The sequence below is a fragment of the Galendromus occidentalis genome, unplaced genomic scaffold, assembly GCF_000255335.2.
Source record: "Galendromus occidentalis unplaced genomic scaffold, Mocc_1.1 scf7180000076574, whole genome shotgun sequence".
Classification (NCBI taxonomy): domain Eukaryota; kingdom Metazoa; phylum Arthropoda; class Arachnida; order Mesostigmata; family Phytoseiidae; genus Galendromus; species Galendromus occidentalis.
This window is the reverse complement of record NW_003804563.1, coordinates 967,057-983,696: the sequence shown is the minus strand read 5'-3', so window position 1 is coordinate 983,696 and position 16,640 is coordinate 967,057. Positions and strand designations below refer to the sequence as shown.

The 16,640-nt window shown below is 51.1% G+C and overlaps 2 protein-coding genes across 2 annotated transcripts; both read right to left on the bottom strand.

Annotated features, from left to right (window-relative positions):
* Positions 1-1,764: 1,764 nt before the first annotated feature.
* LOC100898919 (chaoptin) lies at positions 1,765-9,587 on the bottom strand. Its single transcript, XM_029113339.1, has 9 exons — positions 9,434-9,587; positions 7,528-8,322; positions 7,140-7,309; positions 5,024-6,846; positions 4,616-4,797; positions 3,330-3,444; positions 3,094-3,218; positions 2,449-2,623; positions 1,765-1,897 (listed from the first exon to the last, which is right to left on the bottom strand). The coding sequence occupies exons 1-9, from the start codon at positions 9,585-9,587 to the stop codon at positions 1,765-1,767; spliced, it is 3,672 nt and encodes a 1,223-aa protein (XP_028969172.1).
* Positions 9,588-14,194: 4,607 nt separating this feature from the next.
* Positions 14,195-16,282, bottom strand: LOC100902579 (uncharacterized). Its single transcript, XM_003739596.2, has 5 exons — positions 16,158-16,282; positions 15,794-15,993; positions 14,974-15,173; positions 14,643-14,844; positions 14,195-14,544 (listed from the first exon to the last, which is right to left on the bottom strand). The coding sequence occupies exons 1-5, from the start codon at positions 16,210-16,212 to the stop codon at positions 14,395-14,397; spliced, it is 807 nt and encodes a 268-aa protein (XP_003739644.1). The 5' UTR covers positions 16,213-16,282; the 3' UTR covers positions 14,195-14,394.
* Between the last annotated feature and the right edge of the window lie 358 nt (positions 16,283-16,640).

Sequence of the window (16,640 nt, the reverse complement as noted above, 5' to 3'; positions counted from 1 at the left end):
TCTCCGACATCGAGCGGCTAATAAGCCAGATGGAACGAGCACGGTAGACCCTTCGGTCGACAACACCCGTTTAGAAAAATTCGGTCTTCAGGATCGGAGTAGTTCTGAAATTAAAAAACTACCTTGCGCTCCATCGCATCCCGTGTAGCGACTGAGTTTCCGAATTAAGAGGGGACGACGGACCCTCGAATTTCGATACGTCTCTCGATAACTCCTTGTTTTATGACCCGCTCAGAGGGAGCTGTCGAGTTGCACCCGGATAAGCTTCGTCATGTCAAGGCTCTAGTCGGATGTCAGAACTCGACGTCCGTTCGGACTCCGTGAGCTAAATCAAAAACTCCATAGCACATCTCTCCGTCATTGCAGTCGCCAAAGAGTCAGAGTGAGAAGCGGGAGTTTGGGGAGGTTTTTGTCGTAGTAGAGACCATGTCGTCCCGTGATGTATTTCCGAGGACCGGCGATAGATGCTGGCTTAGCATTAATCAGTCAGGTCCCCGACCTGCACACGGCTGATTAAGCAAGCCCTTTGAGAATGCATTCCCATTCAGAACAAGTCTATAATAGTGCCAGGAGAAGGATGACACACAGCCACTTTCAATGAACAAGCTCTCGAAAGGTGCACAGCAGACCTCGGGCGCCGCTGATCTCGCGGCAGGATATTCCGTCGTAGGAACTTATCTATCGCCGACCACTGGAGCTTCTAGCGAGGTAACGGACATTTTTAGGGCACATTCAGTCGGTACTCATTAAGATGCCCAAAGGTCGCGCGGCAATTATGATGAGCCGCGGCGGTAAGCCCCTCACCTCGATTTCTCAGTTTTCATCGCGCTTCTAACTTATCCGAAATCAAAATCCCCGAATATGATGTACCCTGCGGAACAATACCGATGAGAAACCACCTTCTCCCCCTTTCGATATTCCCGCCGAGGAATACGCATTGTCGATCACGAAAAAATCGGAGATCTGAGGAGGAAGCTTCCAAGAGGAGGAGCTTCAGGAGTTCGTGGGTGCCGAGTCTCCGGGGAAAAAATCGCCCTGTGGAAGATTCAGGTCCCGCATGTGTTCTCAGCAGGAGCAGAATGCTGCAAGCTCATGGAGCATCGTCCTTCGCTCCGATCCTGGAGCCGAAATGGAGCCAGTTTCCATGGGGTCCTGCGAAATCCAAGCTCAATGCGACGATGAGCCTCGTCCCGATTGAACGCCTCCGCCAGCTCCGTGCCTGATGATTCCGATAGAAAGCCAAAGGCATTGCTGCATCTCCGTGCTTGTCGGCAGATCCATTGCGGCTGACCACGGATTCAGCGGGCCATCCTGCCTCTATTAAGTGTGCGTGACTGTTTCCAAGAGGCAGGCATAGCGATTTATGAATGGGCTTCGATTTACGATAAGGCACTAGCAAGCGTCGACGAGCCGCGCGCTATTGGGGGTTCCGCATCTATCTCCGCCGCCGCTGTCTGAGAGAGCTCTTATGCTATATCCGCTCATGATCGCCGATGCCGCCATTGTGGATAGCGAGGCGAAAAAGTTTCGGTCATGCTTGCTTTATCCTTTCCTGATTTCGGAAAAAAAGAAGAGAATCAGTGAAACCCGAAAAACGATCGGCGATCAGAAAATCCACGGGTCAGATCGCAGGAAGAAAAGATTCATGGTTCTGCAATTCGGTCTTGGTTTATTGCTTCGAGTATTACAACTATGAAACTTCTCGGCAAGTTCGCACATCACATGAATATTCGCTCACGCGAAGGACTCGTGGGTTTGACCGCCTCAGATGATTGTGAGGATGGCGAAACCGAAACAACATAGAAAATCTGGCAGCCTCAGATATGCAGAGTTTGTCGAAGCAGCTGTTGTGGCGCAATTCATTTCTTCAAAAGAAAAATCGACGATTGGTGTTGACCTGAAATTCACAGCTCGAATCGGTGATCGGTCGAAAGAGACACGCCGCTACCGCAGGGATCGCTCAACTCTCGGACCACTGTCAGGGAATTAATTTCAGTCAGATAATCCTCATGTTCCCTCGTTAACGAATGAAATAAAGTCAGATCTTCTCGGTCAGCCACGCAGGAGGCGCGGAAGTTCCCGTACTGAGGCCAGATCAAAGCTTTCGCGTGCGATCTAAACTGGACATTCGCAGAAGAAAGTTACAAGTGCTCTCGGAGTCGAGAGATAGCCACCAGCGGTCCAGGAGAGGAATTTCACAAAAAATCAGGAGTATTTTGGTCTTCCTATAATGGGAAACACTCGCTCCTCCGCCTTGGCAGACGAGCTTTCCGACAACTGATTCGGAGCATCTTTCCGAGCCCCGATACCGACCGGTGTTTCGGAATCTTTCTCGACTCCCAGCCAGACCCCGAGCTTGAGCTATCCAAACTTTCTAGCAAGATGGCTCATTCTTCGTAGGAACCAAGCTACTCCCGCGCGAATGAATTTCGTGAAACAAATGCTCACCTTCCGCCGGGCAAATAACAAGTGGCTCGTCTGACCGTCTGGTGAAGCTGCAATGCCGTTGAGGCTTCAAAGCGCTGTAGACGCCCTGTTTCCCGAATCCAACGCCTCAGCCAGCTAGCGAGCCACGCTAAATCACAGGAACAATGCCAAGGATTCCCATCTACGCGGAGTCCACCTGCGAGAACGAGCGACCTACTCAGCGAGCATAACAGTTTTCTCTCTTGTTCCACGCAGCCGACGTTTTGGTTGCGGCGGCCCTTCTTTGCAGGATCGCACTTGTCACCCTCGCACCAACTGGAACAGGATGCATACGGCCAGTGCCCAGTTCTCGCGATTCTAACCGACTGAGCCCTTCCCGGGCGCTTGCCGGAATGCCACACCGTTGGAATGGGAATCAAGACAGCTCTGAGGCCGGTGACTTCCTCGATCTAGATCGTATCGCGCTTGAGCACCGACTATATGCTGCAATAAGTTATTCTGTCTTCGATGGCTGTTGGCTCCATCTCTAACTACCGTCACCATTGACGATCATCAGACAGAGCTACGATGCAAGAAGATAGCATTGGGAGCATAAATAGGAAGTGTCACACGTGTTTTCTTGCCTCCACTGTGAATTTTTCACAAACACAGGTCACGGCAGCTTACCCGGCAACAACTGCGTCTCTCTGTGTGCGGGCCGCAATCGCTTCGAATCCAATACAGTTGGAGATAGGCTCTGCAGGCGATTGTAGCGAAGGTCCAACGAAAGGTAGCGAATGTTCGTAAGATACCTGATTGCAATCCATGGAATTAGGAGCTTTGACCATGATACAAATATCGGACGTCCAGAGCTCGTGTTTGCGCAGCATAAGTTGACCCGCTACCACTACTCCTACGCTCACCTGAGGAGGCCTGGAGGAAGCTCCGAAATGGAAGTGTGTGTGATCCGGAGACTGAGCTCGTGGACGCTCTCTAATCCCTGGAAGGCGTCCGGCAAAATTAAACGCAACGGTGCCCCTAGAAGGTGAAGACAAAGGCTCGTCATGAGTCATGACACATGACCCATGCCAAGAAGTCGACGACGGCAAGGGCGAGGCCGACGACAGCAGAGAAAGACGGTAAAAATTAATTTCTGGCACTTTGTGCTCCGCTGAAGTCGAGTCTCGTCCAACAGTTTGTTCTAATCTCGTTAAGGTCGACAGCGCCGCTCGGACCGAGCGCGACCGACAACGAGAGCAATCAGAGCTGAAAGTGCGAACATCAGCTGCCTCTTCGGTTTCGCACCGCGCGCAGAGGAAAATGTCGATTCGGAATTAGAACGTCGAGATAGGAAAAACATAGGCGAGGCGGGCTTGTCCACAGGAAAACGAAGTGAATCGTTCTTCGAGGAGAAAAATGTTGGGGTGTTCGAATTTTCGCGCAATTCGCTCAAGAAGAGATCCGACAGACTCCCTTAAGGAGAGGAAGCGGATTCCAGCATATATCCATATCGTGTCCTTGCCTAGATCCGACGCGGCGCCTGGGGGGTCTTGAAGTCTTCCATAGTTTGCGAGGATCACTTGGTGCCATACATTACCGCAGCGAAGACCGCAGATCGAACATGCTACACGCCGCTTTCGGATGAGAATTCCCGTTGGCGCCTCGTTTGATTCCAAGGCACCTCATCGACTCGAAGGAAAACAATTGATCCCAGTTTCGAGCGCCGAATCCCTCGAGGCACCCGCGACCAAGGAAAAATCCGTAGGAGACAATACTAATAAAGCTAGTGGGAACTGAGTGCTCCCTCATCGTACATCCCGAACAGCAAGGGAAATACTCATTTTTTCCCGTTGGTGACAACTTGCTACCCTTTTTTGGACGCTCATTCTGACTTGGAGGGTTCCTTTCCGCGGAAAAAAGGTTCTCGAAAAGGGTCGACTAGCTCTCCATCGACTATCGACGCCACCTAGAAGTTTTTTGGCGATACGGTAGGAAGACGCTCCGCTTCGTGACTAGACCATGTTCTCTCGGATTAAAGATAAGATATACCCACTTGTTCAGCCGAACACCCAACCGGAGTTTGAGAGTACGTCGTCGGACAACACGAGCGACGCTTCTAGACGCGACCCTGAGCGAGACTCCTCAGGGCGCACATATGCTATGAGACAATAATTATTGCCAAACGATTTGTGTAAGGGGCAAAACTCACCGGTTACGTGGAGCTCTCGCAGCTTGGCTTTGGTGTCGAATGCCCATTGCAATTGATATGAGAGCACGGGTTCCCCCACTTCGACCACAGCTCGCTGTAGCTGCGACTCGGCCAGTAATTCTTGGAGACGCAAACTCCGAATACCTTTGTTGTAGGTCGATATTCGGAGCGTGGAGAGACACCTGGCCCAAAATTTAGGTGATGAGACCGGATTTCCGGGGAGAGCTGGAGGTCGATTATACTTTTTCCCCCAAGGGGAGCGAGGAGCGAGACTTTGAAGGCCCACCGCTGCGGGCGGATTTACGGGCTCGGAACTCTTTCCTTCTGGGGGTCGCCAAGGACCTACGAAGGTACATATCTCGGTGATAAAAGTTGATGTGTCTACGAATTTAGCCGATCTTCACTCACGGGACTTGCTTGAGGAGACGTGAGTCGAGACGAACGAGACTCAGGTTCCGCATGTCGAGGTCCGCGAGATGCCCCAAGCCTCTGAAAGTGTGAGCCCCGAGAACATCCACGGGGTTTGAGCTCATGTCCAGCGTGTGGAGAACCGGGGAATTTCTCCACAAGTCCGGTGAAATTTTATCTATCGCATTGTGCTCGATATTGAGTATCCTCAACCTCTCGGTAGGAAACGCTCCGAGGAGCGCGGTTACATTCCGGATGGCGTTGTGTGCGAGGTCAAGGTGACGGAGCCTGGGAGCGTGGACCATCGTCCGCGAAGGCAGGGATGCGTTTCGCAGCTTCAATTCGATCAGACGAGGTGAATTGAGCGAGATGGATTTCAAGTTGCAGCCGAACGCCTCGAGAAGCAGAAGGGATGGCGGAAGACTTTCGCTCGAGAGCTCTTGCGTCTTTGTTGAGGATACGTTCAGCATTTGAAGGCGTTCGCCCAAATACCAATCAGCTCCGAGTCGGAAATTCGTGTCCGATATATCTAAGCTTGATAATTGGAGGCTATTTTCAGGGATATTGAACACTTTCAGCGGGTTACCGGACACGTTGAGCATCTGCAGGCGGGACGGAAGACTCCCAGACTCCAAACGCTGGATAAAATTTGAGGAGACGTCCAGAACCCGCAGTCGCCAATTTCTCAGGTTGTTCATCGCGGCATCCTCGGCCGACCCGATTGATTCGAGATTGTTGCCCCGCAGATACAGTTCCTCGAGATTTGGCGCTATCAGAGAAAGGTTCAGCACTGCGTCTGCTGTTAATCTATTCCACGAGAGATCGACGACCGAAAGTTTCTCGTGTACTGTTTTCCCAGGCGACAGGCGAGAAATCCTGTTCCTCGAGGCAAAAAGTTGAACGAGTCGCTCCGTCGAATCCCAGAAGGAATTCGACAGCGAAGTAAGTTCGTTTTGCGACAAATCCACAATGCGAGTGTCAACAGGCTCGTTAGCGGCCAAGATATTTTCGATGAAGTTAGTAGACGCGTTCAACAGCAGACGACGCCCCGCGGCCCTGAACATGTCGAGGTTCAGATGTTGGAGCGAATTGTTATCCAGATGGATTCTCTGCAAACAGGGCAGATTGCGGAACGATCCGCTACGTATAGTGAGGATCCGGTTCGACGAGAGAATAACGCTGACGAGCGAACCTAGCCCGTTGAAGGCATCGCTCTCGATCTCTCGCAGAGGATTCCCGATAAGGATGAACTGTTCCAGCGTGGACACATTTCGAATCGAATTCTTCTTCAGAATTCGGATCCCGTTATAGTTGAACGACACACGAGCGATTTTCGAAACAGCCGGCAGCGAAGGAGTCGTCTTGAGATCATTTCCGTCGAAATCCACATTGACAAGACTCTGCGTTAAGACATCGTTCCCATATATTCGATTGTAGTCGACTTGTAATAAGCGTAGCTGTCCCAGTGGCTTCAACAATTTGGACAATCGCTCCATTGAAATGTCGCTGGCCAAGCATGAAGACATCTCAAGTGCCTGCAAAGCCTTCAAGGACTCGAAGGAAGCAGGGTCAAGATACCGAACGTTGTTAGCCGACAGCTTGAGCTCTTTGAGAGCGATCATTTTCGAGAAGTCCTCATGGGACACTGTTTTGATAGCGTTGTTCGAAAGAATTAGGCTCTGAAGCTTCGAGCTCCATTTGCCCCGAGAAAGCAATCCCAGTGAGCTAATATCGTTTCCTTGGAAATTCAGTCTGATCAGCGACGATGTATTAGACAACATCGGTGGAATCTCTGTCAGCTTGTTGTGAGCCAGGTCCAAGATCTGCAACGAGAATGTCCCTATGAGGGGATGCCTGGACCCTGTCATCATCTGTGTGTTTGCCTGCCGCACCTCATCGTGCGTTCCGAGCTTGTTTTCCCCCTCGTTTCTCGGCCACGGGATCTTCCTCGCTCTCATTGACGAGAATCGTCTTCAGCAGTCTCCCCATAGGTGGGATGTGCAAGGGCTCCCTTGCTTCCAGTGTCTAAAGTCTAAAGGGATTTTGCCAAGTCAACCCCACGGACAACTCAAGCTCGAAAATCCTCCTCGCTTATTTCAAATCGTCAATCGCTCACCTGCAATGAATTGGCGAACATGGGCTCGGGGACTGGGAACTCGAAAGTGGCCAATCGGTTTCCTTTGACCAGCAAGGTTCTAAGAGACTTCAGGAACGACACGCAGATCGGTAGGAACTCGAATTGATTCTCACTCAAGTCCAATACGAGCAGGCTGGTCGCTATCGCCCCTGAAGCAGGAGAGTAATGGTTTCATCACCTCGTTGGGATCTCGAACAGATATTAGTCCACGAATCGTCGCTTCAAAGCATATCGGTTGAGTGAGCTATGCCAATAACTATACAGCGTATACATGTATAATCGAATCGAAGTCTACTATGGGAAACCTGGCGCTATCGATGTTCTTTCTTCGTTTGAACCCTGCGGGCCACCTGTGTGGTAAACTCACCGTCGAAAAGTCTTTGCGGGAGTTGTATCAATCGATTCGAATTGAGAAACAGCTTCTTAAGATGCACGCCTTCGAAAACTTTTTCCGAGATCCTTGTGATGAAATTGAATTCTAAATGTAGCGCTCTCAGATCGCTCAAGCTGTCGCTCGATAGACCGAGCGGAGTATCGTCCAACTCGCGCAGTGATCCGCGCGATAAGTCCAAGTCTTCGAGCGATTTCGGCAGTTTCCAGTGCGAACGCAACCGTTGAATCACGTTGTTGCTCAGTATCAACCGCTCGAGTGAACTCGATCGATGGAAGTTGTGTGGAATCGAGTGAATGAAATTGTTGCCGAGATTGAGCAGACGGAGTCCGGCAGGAACAGCGTGTCCTTCGACCGAAATTATTTGATTTGACTCCATGTGCAGCGTAGTCAAAGACCGTGGGAACTGGTCCACGGCGATGGTGCGTATGAAATTCCCGGAGAGCAGTAGCGTAGTGAGATTTGTCTCCCTCACGGACGGAGGAACTTCGGAAAACTGGTTGCGTTGAAGGTTCAACCACCGCAACTGTTTCAGTTCGTTCAAATTCGGCACATCGCTCAAGGCGTTATCGCTCAGGTCTAAACTCGAGAGCGTTTCTCGGCTGCCGTTTAGAGACCGGGAATGAACTTCATAGATGTGGTTTTTCGGGAGACTCAACGTCACGACATTCTGGGGTGCCCAGTCGATGTGCAGGAGGCCAGATCGACTGACAACGATCTGATTGTAGGGGCGCGCGACCTCCGTCGGATGATCGGGTTTTTCGAAGACATCTGGAAGGAGAAAATTCTGGGTCCCCGTATCTCCCAACTCTCCAACCGACCAGAGTCCTCCGCGTGTCTTCGATCATCGGATTCTCCCTTCATAGAGGGGGTCTCGTAGTCCTTGGCGTTCTCATAGGATGCAATCGTCGAGATTGCTCTGACTGAGATTACCCAGAACACGGAAACGTGCATTACTTCACGCGTGGATCAGGGAATCAGGGTGGCGATATGCTTCAGATGAACGACAGCTGTAGGACAAGCTTGTGACAGAGTTCCTATGGGCTAATCGACGAATGTCAGAACAGGAGTGCTACTTGCTTTCAACATGAAAAATTTATCCCAGTCCAAGCTTGTCTCACAGTCGAGTAGCCACGACAATGCACTACTAGATTGCTTATGAATAAAACACGCCGAGGACCAGTCATTTGAATCCATGTCCGTATGTACACAAGCCGTCACAAGCTGCACGTAAAAACAAGCAGCTATATTGTACGTTTGGTTTTTCAGGTACGATAATTTCTTCGCTCGAGGGAGCATTATTCATTGACATTCGCCGACCCAACTCATTTAATTCAGCGCAAGCTATGGATTGAAATGCACGGTGACGCATACGAGACATTGCGATTTCCCGGGGCTGTATAGTATTTTTATAATCGTATGTTCCGTCCGGCTCCGGTTTTTCGCTGTATTGACACCTTCAGGGAAAACCCAGTTGCCCGTGCCTTCAGCTGAAGGAGAACGACACTCAACTCATGCGCGTGCTTTTGCTTCGGATCTGATGGATCTGGGAAGGAGATCTATATCTCGGAAGATCTCGTTTCTCCCCTAAATGTTTCAATCCAAAGAATCCGAGCGAGATCGGTTGGCGCGAAAGCGAACTTCGTCCATCAAAGCACCGCTGCCAACCGTCGCTCACTCCTAAGCCTGACGAAAATTCGATGAGTGGATGAATAATGGAATGGAAAAATCGCGCTTTGGATCGTCTGTTCGGAACGAGATCGATTCCGACTAGAGCTGTGATCGATGCTCCGGTGAAAACCTCGCCAAACTTTAGTTTCCCGTTCCCGATTCCGATTCCCGCGACAACTCATTGTCGATGCTGTCCCTCCCAACGACATACCTTTCAATGAGAAGATCCGGAGTCCTACGCATGTCACCATCGATTGTGTACACGTGCATTGAGGCATGAAATCGCATTCCTGGATCGTTGCGGCGTCCACGGTGAATTTCAGGGAGAACACGCAGTACAAAGAAAACAAATTGAGGGCTCGCATGGTTCTAGAGCTTCTATCCGGCCTTAATCACTGGACAGTGGAGGCAGCACGCGGCGGAAGGAATTCGACTACGACGAAACATTGCGGACGGCTCGTAGTGCTGACATCCTATGACTGGAATCGCTCACTCCGAGCACGTGAGCCCGAGAGGCATGCCTCAACCTCTGAGAAAGGGATCTGGAGCGGCCGAGGGGGAGAGACGTTCCGAATTTCTTGGCGATAAGTACAACAAATTAACAGCTATCTGAACAATGTCCCTGCGACTGACTCGCCGCCTACTCCGCGTCACGGTTGTCCGAGCTTGAACGTCGCAAATGTTCTCCATTTTCAAATAGGGGAGGGGGGGGGGGAAGCACCGAACTTCTCGGGCCGGGACGTAAACAACGGCAAAAAAAGTCATGCTCGATTCCGAGCATGCTCCGTGGTCCCCTTTATTGAGGCGAGACCTTTAATTCTCCGCGGAACCATATCGCTGAAATCGCAGAGTGTCACGGTGAGGAAGCGCGAAATCCGTGGGTAGCCCCGAAATTACTGCGAAATCGCGGAAAATCGCAATACAGTGGAATCTCGTCGCAAGAAGACCCCCTCCACAGCGATCTCCAAGGACAAGGAAGACTTTTCCCCACCCCTTTTGGCTAGTCAACCGTCGAAATTATGTTGAAGACCATTCATCACCGCGAATATTCATTACAAGGAACAGATCTTGCCAGTCCCGCGCGGTTCGTCGTAAAGAGATTCTACCGTACTCACTCCGAACTCGCGGTGAGAGCTGAGTTTTCCCGAAAACGAATGAGCTTTGCAAGTTCGACCCTCGTGGCGAGTCTTCATCGGGCCGTTTCCCGAGCTTGGGGCCATTCTCAAGCAATGAACGGGTTTCGCAGAGGTTGAGCCCTGTTGAGGTTCCGAACACCTTTGGCTCTCAGAGCCTGATCCCACGACTTTAGCCGTTCGAGAGAGGATCGATTCATTATCGATTGAGAAATGGCGAATCTCGAGGGAATCGCTGAAATCAACGAAAATCGCGAATATGGTAGTCGCCGCGGAAAATCCACATCCCGACTAATAGTCTCGCTTGAGCTCGCAAATCAATTTTCTGCCCTCCGCTGAATTGTTTCCTTAGCGAAACTGACACGTCGATTCTTCGGCCAGGCGATCTATAAGAGTTCTCCCAGTTTTGCACATGGTCTTCTTCCACCAATGATTCTCACCTCCCTTCATGCGAGCGGAAGCCCCGATCGTAGGTAGCGTCGGCAAGCGAAGAGTCAGGCAACCTTGCTCGCAGCCGAATTAGATTGGGTCGGATAGCTCTCGAGAGTTTGGATCATGCCGAGTGGATGGTATACGTTGACAACTTCGCGGAATGAACTATTTGTCTTAATTGAAGAACCTTCTATTGTCGGGTGTCGGGCGGCTTTGATCCGCATCGAGTAATGATCCTAGTTAGTGAATTCACTCACTCAGATCCAGTGACGCCGCTCGGAGCGAGGGAGACGATGCCTACTCCAAGGGATGATCATTACATTCACTGGGAGCGATCGACACGGTGGATCATTCTGTGACGACTCCAGATTCTGAGAGCGCGATCCGTCGGGGGGATAGAGCCTCGTAGCGAGAACGATTCTCGGAGATCCTCTCCCCGATCTCCGATGGTGATCCTCAATCGGCCCTGGCTCGTCTCGTTCTATGCTAGACTTTCCGATAAACTCTGAACCGGAACAAGAGAGTTTGGCGGGCTCGTATCGAGCGGTGTACGCGTAGAAATGCGGGTAAGATATTGCCGCAAACTGATGATCTGTCATTGGAGCGATGCGTGGGGTAAGTCGAACTCCGCCGTGCTGCGTGCCCATCTTTCAAGGACGTTGATTTATGGCTTAGGCCAACGTGTGGTACGGTTGGAAATTACAGAACACGCGCGCGTAGTCTGCCCTGCGAGCGGCTGGCACTTTAATCAGTCGACTGCTTCAATCTATGCGGGGAGGAAGGTTCCAGCTGTTCAGAAATATTTATCCAGATCCGAGCGAGGCCCTGGCTGCGGAGACCACGATGATACTCCCCGACGGTCTGAGTGAACGATGATCGGGAGAGGTGCAAATGCCATGAAACATGACGTTCAGGACCAGCCGAACCGCTCTTTGATTCGAGATTCTTCCTGTATCGCGACCGGGTCGGAGCCGAGAGCCGCATCAAACTCATTCCGGTCGTCTGTGAACTGAATGTAGCGGTGAAAGGCTTTCGAGACAACGACGAGAAGGACTACGTCGAGGCTGATTCCTCGCCTCAGTCGTCCTCAATCGATGAAGAGGCGACAGAGAAACATGCTCCTCACGTCGACAGACATCAAGACCACGACGTTCGACGAGAAGGAGGAAAAGGGGAACAGGACAGCGCTAGAATCCCAGTTTTTGTGGCGGAAAACGAGAAGCCGGGAGCACAACTTTAAATAAGCGACGTGATCTCATTCTCGTTTCGTACTAAGGAGGGTTGAAGAGGAAAAGTCGATGCAAACTTTGCTACCGAACTCACACCGTGAACAAAAGCTTTCTAACTGTTCCATCGGTGCCGTCTCCGAGAAGTGTCACGAGATCCCTGTACAATCCCCATACAAATAGGATGTTCGGCTCGAACCCCGATCTAATTGTTGTCGAGCACGTTCAAAGTTACCGCCTTTTAGGATCGGGAACCATCGTCCTGTACGAAGAGACGTTCATCCTGCTCGATGCGTACGGCCGCCTCGTCGGAATTGATGGTGATCGATCCGATTTTTCAGTCTGAGAGATTCGTCCTCGTTCGAGGTCATCGTGAGGATGTGGGCTACAGTGGCGGTGCCTCACGACGAATCCATCGAGACCGCGGGAATCCGCTCATCCGGCCAGAAATACCCACGAGGGAGCTCCCCTCCGCTGTCTATCGCTTTCAAGAAGAGATATTGAAATCTGTGACCGAGGAAGTATCCCTTTCTGCGTAAAACCACGGTGAACGGCACTGAGAGTACCATCCCCACAAATATTGCTTCTGGGACTCTCCTTCCTCGTACGAGCGAAGGAGAGTGACCAAGACCGATTGATCACAGATGATCTTGTGTGTATTGACGCGGCCGGGCGTGAGAGGGAGTCATCAAAGAAGTGATTGGTCTCGCTATGACACCGAGAGACTGAAAAGCGAAGCTAATCATTCCTGAGGCATCCTTATGGAAGCGGGCCCTCTAGGAGTACATCTGTGCTTCGGTATGAGTCCGCCGAAACCATACGTCCCGTAGGAGCTAGGAAAAAACGGTGAGCAGTGGCTACCTAGGATAAGACCAAGAATAAGAAATCAATTCGAGAATCCGGTGGCGGCTTCCTCTCATCAGTCTGTCGCATCGAAGCCTGTCCTTAGTTTACTCATACGGAGAGTGAGAATGATCTTTCTCCATTCCCTATATATCTAGGGAGTTCCCGATATCCTAGATTGATAGTGCTCTTAGACTCTGACTACACTGGTCAGCGAGGGTCCTCGATCAGACCGTCATAGATCCGAAAAGCATTAGGTTTTCCCAATTAGTCGTTTTTATCCGAATTTCCAGCTTCTTGCGGAGAGAGTTTGATTTACGATTCCAGTATTCGTTTTCGAGCAAATCGTTCGACTCTATCCGAGTGTAAGATCACGGGCTGGTCGGCAGGACGCGCTACCTATGTACGCGGGTACACTGAATTCGCGTCAATATGAGCCACATAACTGTCCTCCGGGTGAGCGGGTCGTTCGAGCTCGCGATAGAATTCGAGCGAATTATTTGTGCCCTGATGACGGGAAGAATGAGCCTGGCTCCTCCGCATTTCAGTTATCGGTGTCCGACTCCTCGAGGTTGAATTCATTGGATGCTATACAGCTGCCAAAGGAGCTTTCCACATTTACTGGGAACAAATTGTATGGATGCTCCTTAGAGGCACTATCGCTCGACAAGCATTGGAGCGAATTCCGCCGGAGAAACCAAGATCGGACAAAGAGGGCCAGTGCCCCCTGCAAAAATATTCGGTTTCGATATTGGAGCATCCGGCGCGAGAAGGCGCATCATCGTTTTCAGCCCGTAGCCCTTCTCCCCCGAATCCAAGTTGGCCCCCTCAAAAAAAAGGTGGGCACGCTCCTGCTCAGGGTATCAATCCCACACCTAGACCATTCCGTCACCCAGCTCGGGGGAAAAGTCAAGCTTTTCCATGGATCCCCACCCCGAATGCCCGCCGGGAAGGCCCACTTGCTCAGTCCGGAAAATTTTACATTCCAGGAATCAAATTCGAGAAATCCCAGCAAAGGAGAGCTCGGAACTCAGCTGGTAACTTGCAGGTTTCCCCAGGTAGACAGAAAAGGTCCCCTCCTTGCCGAGAAGCCGGTCTACCAAATTCTCCGGTGGAATTGCTTGAAATCACTGTGGTAACTGGGTGTCATCAGAGTCAAGTCAGTAACCACTGCGGCAATATTCGAGGACGGACCTAAGCTCAGATCTGTGCTTCGGGTATACCGAACTCGCTCGGCCCCACCTGCTTTCCTTGGAAAGAGCATCATCTGGAGGTTTCGGACAGCAAAAATCTCATCGCTATTGGCCGCCAGGATTCAATAGCCTTACTAGAAAGGGAGTTTTTATGCAATGTAAAATTTATGGTAATTGTTACGAAATATTGCTGACTAGTATTCATGCTATCTTCCAGGATGAGATCCAATCGACTAGAACGAGCCCTACAGAATCCTCCACAAGATATTGTATCGAGTTTCTCCCCCGACCGAGTTTGAGATCCTAGATTCCACAAACCACTTGAGTACAATATATACACGTGATCTAAGCTAAGTTGCCGCGGACTGCCTTCGCGGACTCTCTGACCGCAGCGAGATATTCTGAAATGGCGCTTGAGGTTTTCCGCAAATCCTCGAAAAGCTGCTCGAGCTGATCCTCGAATCGTCGTCGTGTTTGTTGGAGCGCATCGATGGCCTGGAAGCGGAAAACTCAACCTGAGCTCCATAGCAGGAAACATGAGGAATACAGACACAGCGCCGATTATTATTTATCATTCGAAGTCAGAAACTTGCCCGATCGAATTCGATGTCGACGTCTCGAAGTTTTATTCTTACATCGAGGCGGCATTTGACTCCGTACAGCACCGTGGGTGTTTCACATTTCTCGATGTAGCTGCCGATGAATCCCACCAGTCTCCGGATGTCTTCGTGGCAATGACAAATTTGGAAATAGATTTCATCTAGGTCTTGATGATATCGACACGAGAGCTTGACTCTGCGATGGGGAGGGAAAGGACAAGGAAAAATCGAAATAGTAAATTCCAATGACAAAGGCAGAATCTAGCTACACCAGTCCAGAAAGGACCATGTGACTCATCTGATTCGATCCTGCCACAACGCTCACCTCGGTTTCGACCAATTGCTTCGTGTCACTGACTCCGCCATTTCAGAGAGATTCGCTAATGTTTGGAAATGAAACTTCCTCAAGGTGTTATGATCGCTCCGAGAGAACCCCGTTCCCGCTTTCATGACTTCCAGCGCGGGCTCCCACATTCGGGACATCGCCGCTAGTCGATCGCCTAATTCGTCCAGGAACATTCCGGCCTAGAGAGGAAATTAAAGCTCGAGGCCGCAAGACTTCATTAAGGATCTCCTGCACTTGGAGACTCGACCGAGAAGCTCTGAAGATTTCTGATATCGAATCGGAAAAGCTCAACGAATTGAATCGAATCCGACGACACGGGAGCGGGAACGATTCTTATGGGGAATGTCACAGATAAGGTTCGTCACGCGGTAGAATAATTGTGAGGAACGAACAAAAAAAGGACAGAAATCTCATCGGGTGTCATACGCTGGCCCCGCGTCCGCCTCGACGTTCGTTCCATCGGAATCGCCCGCCAGCGCTCCGAGAGAAGCGGGGCTCGATATCATTTTCGGGAAGCGATAGAATCCGGCTGAGAAATCCGAGCCGAGGCGGAGCGAGTTTCTATTCAGATTCACGTGCAGCCCCCTCCGTCAAATGTTCGCTGGCCACTGATTACGGCCTTGGGGCGATAAGTTCAGCTTCAAAACTTCCAGCAATCGCTGGAAACGAGAACTGTAGTGGAGAAGCGATCGCGGGGATCATCTCATGAGCTCCGTAGGTCTCTCTGTCGGATGCCGATCGTCGACTTCGTTGCCGGCGTCTTTCGAGTGCAGTCTCTCAACAGTCGCGGCTTACTCACCCAATCGGCGTAAGAGCTTGCATCTTCGGTGAAAAGGTCGCAAAGAGCTCGAGCGGCTTCGTCCTCCGCGAACTTTCCGATGCCCACTGGTTTGTGTGAGCACACGGCGTTCGATAGGGGGCTGAGCGCGAGCTTCAAGTTACGCTTCGGAACATCGCGACGCAGTCTCTTTCGAATGAAGCTCGCCGGCGAGGCGATAACTGAAGAAGATCCAAAAATCCTAATCGATGAACAACATTGGATCCTTCGACCCCGGACAGGTGTCGTCAATTTGGATTCGAACACGTAGCGCTTGTTTCGAGTGGTCGGATTCCGCGAGTCGAAGCACAGTTCGAACGCGGGAGGAAGTAGAATGAGAACTCACTTGTTCTGAAAGCTTTGGAAGCATTCCGGAGCGAAGTTCTGTTCGTAGGAGCCATTTCCGTCCGTTGGTGAGATGTTCCCAGGATATGTTGTGACCCGTGCCGACGATTCGGCGCGATTACATCCGCGCACATTCTCGACGCTTGATGTATGTTCGCCAAGCGATCGTGCAGTGCAATATCTCCCGTGCTCAGCACAAGAACGACTCGCGTCGTCGCCTCCCGGTGATAGCGGGGAATGTCAACGCGGGGACCCAATAGGTAGGCCGATAGAATTGGCGCGATGGTGCGAATCGAAAGAAATCGCCTCCCGGAGAAATCTCACCACAGACCGGCGTGATCTCCACTAAGGCAGGGTCGCTCCCAGAACCCTGAGCGAGCTCCATGGCAATAAACGCGCCTCCGATATTAGATAGTTATCGTGACCCAGCTTATTGGGACACTTCACGGAGTTTCGTGTTTTGTTTGGCCTCAGATAGGGGCGT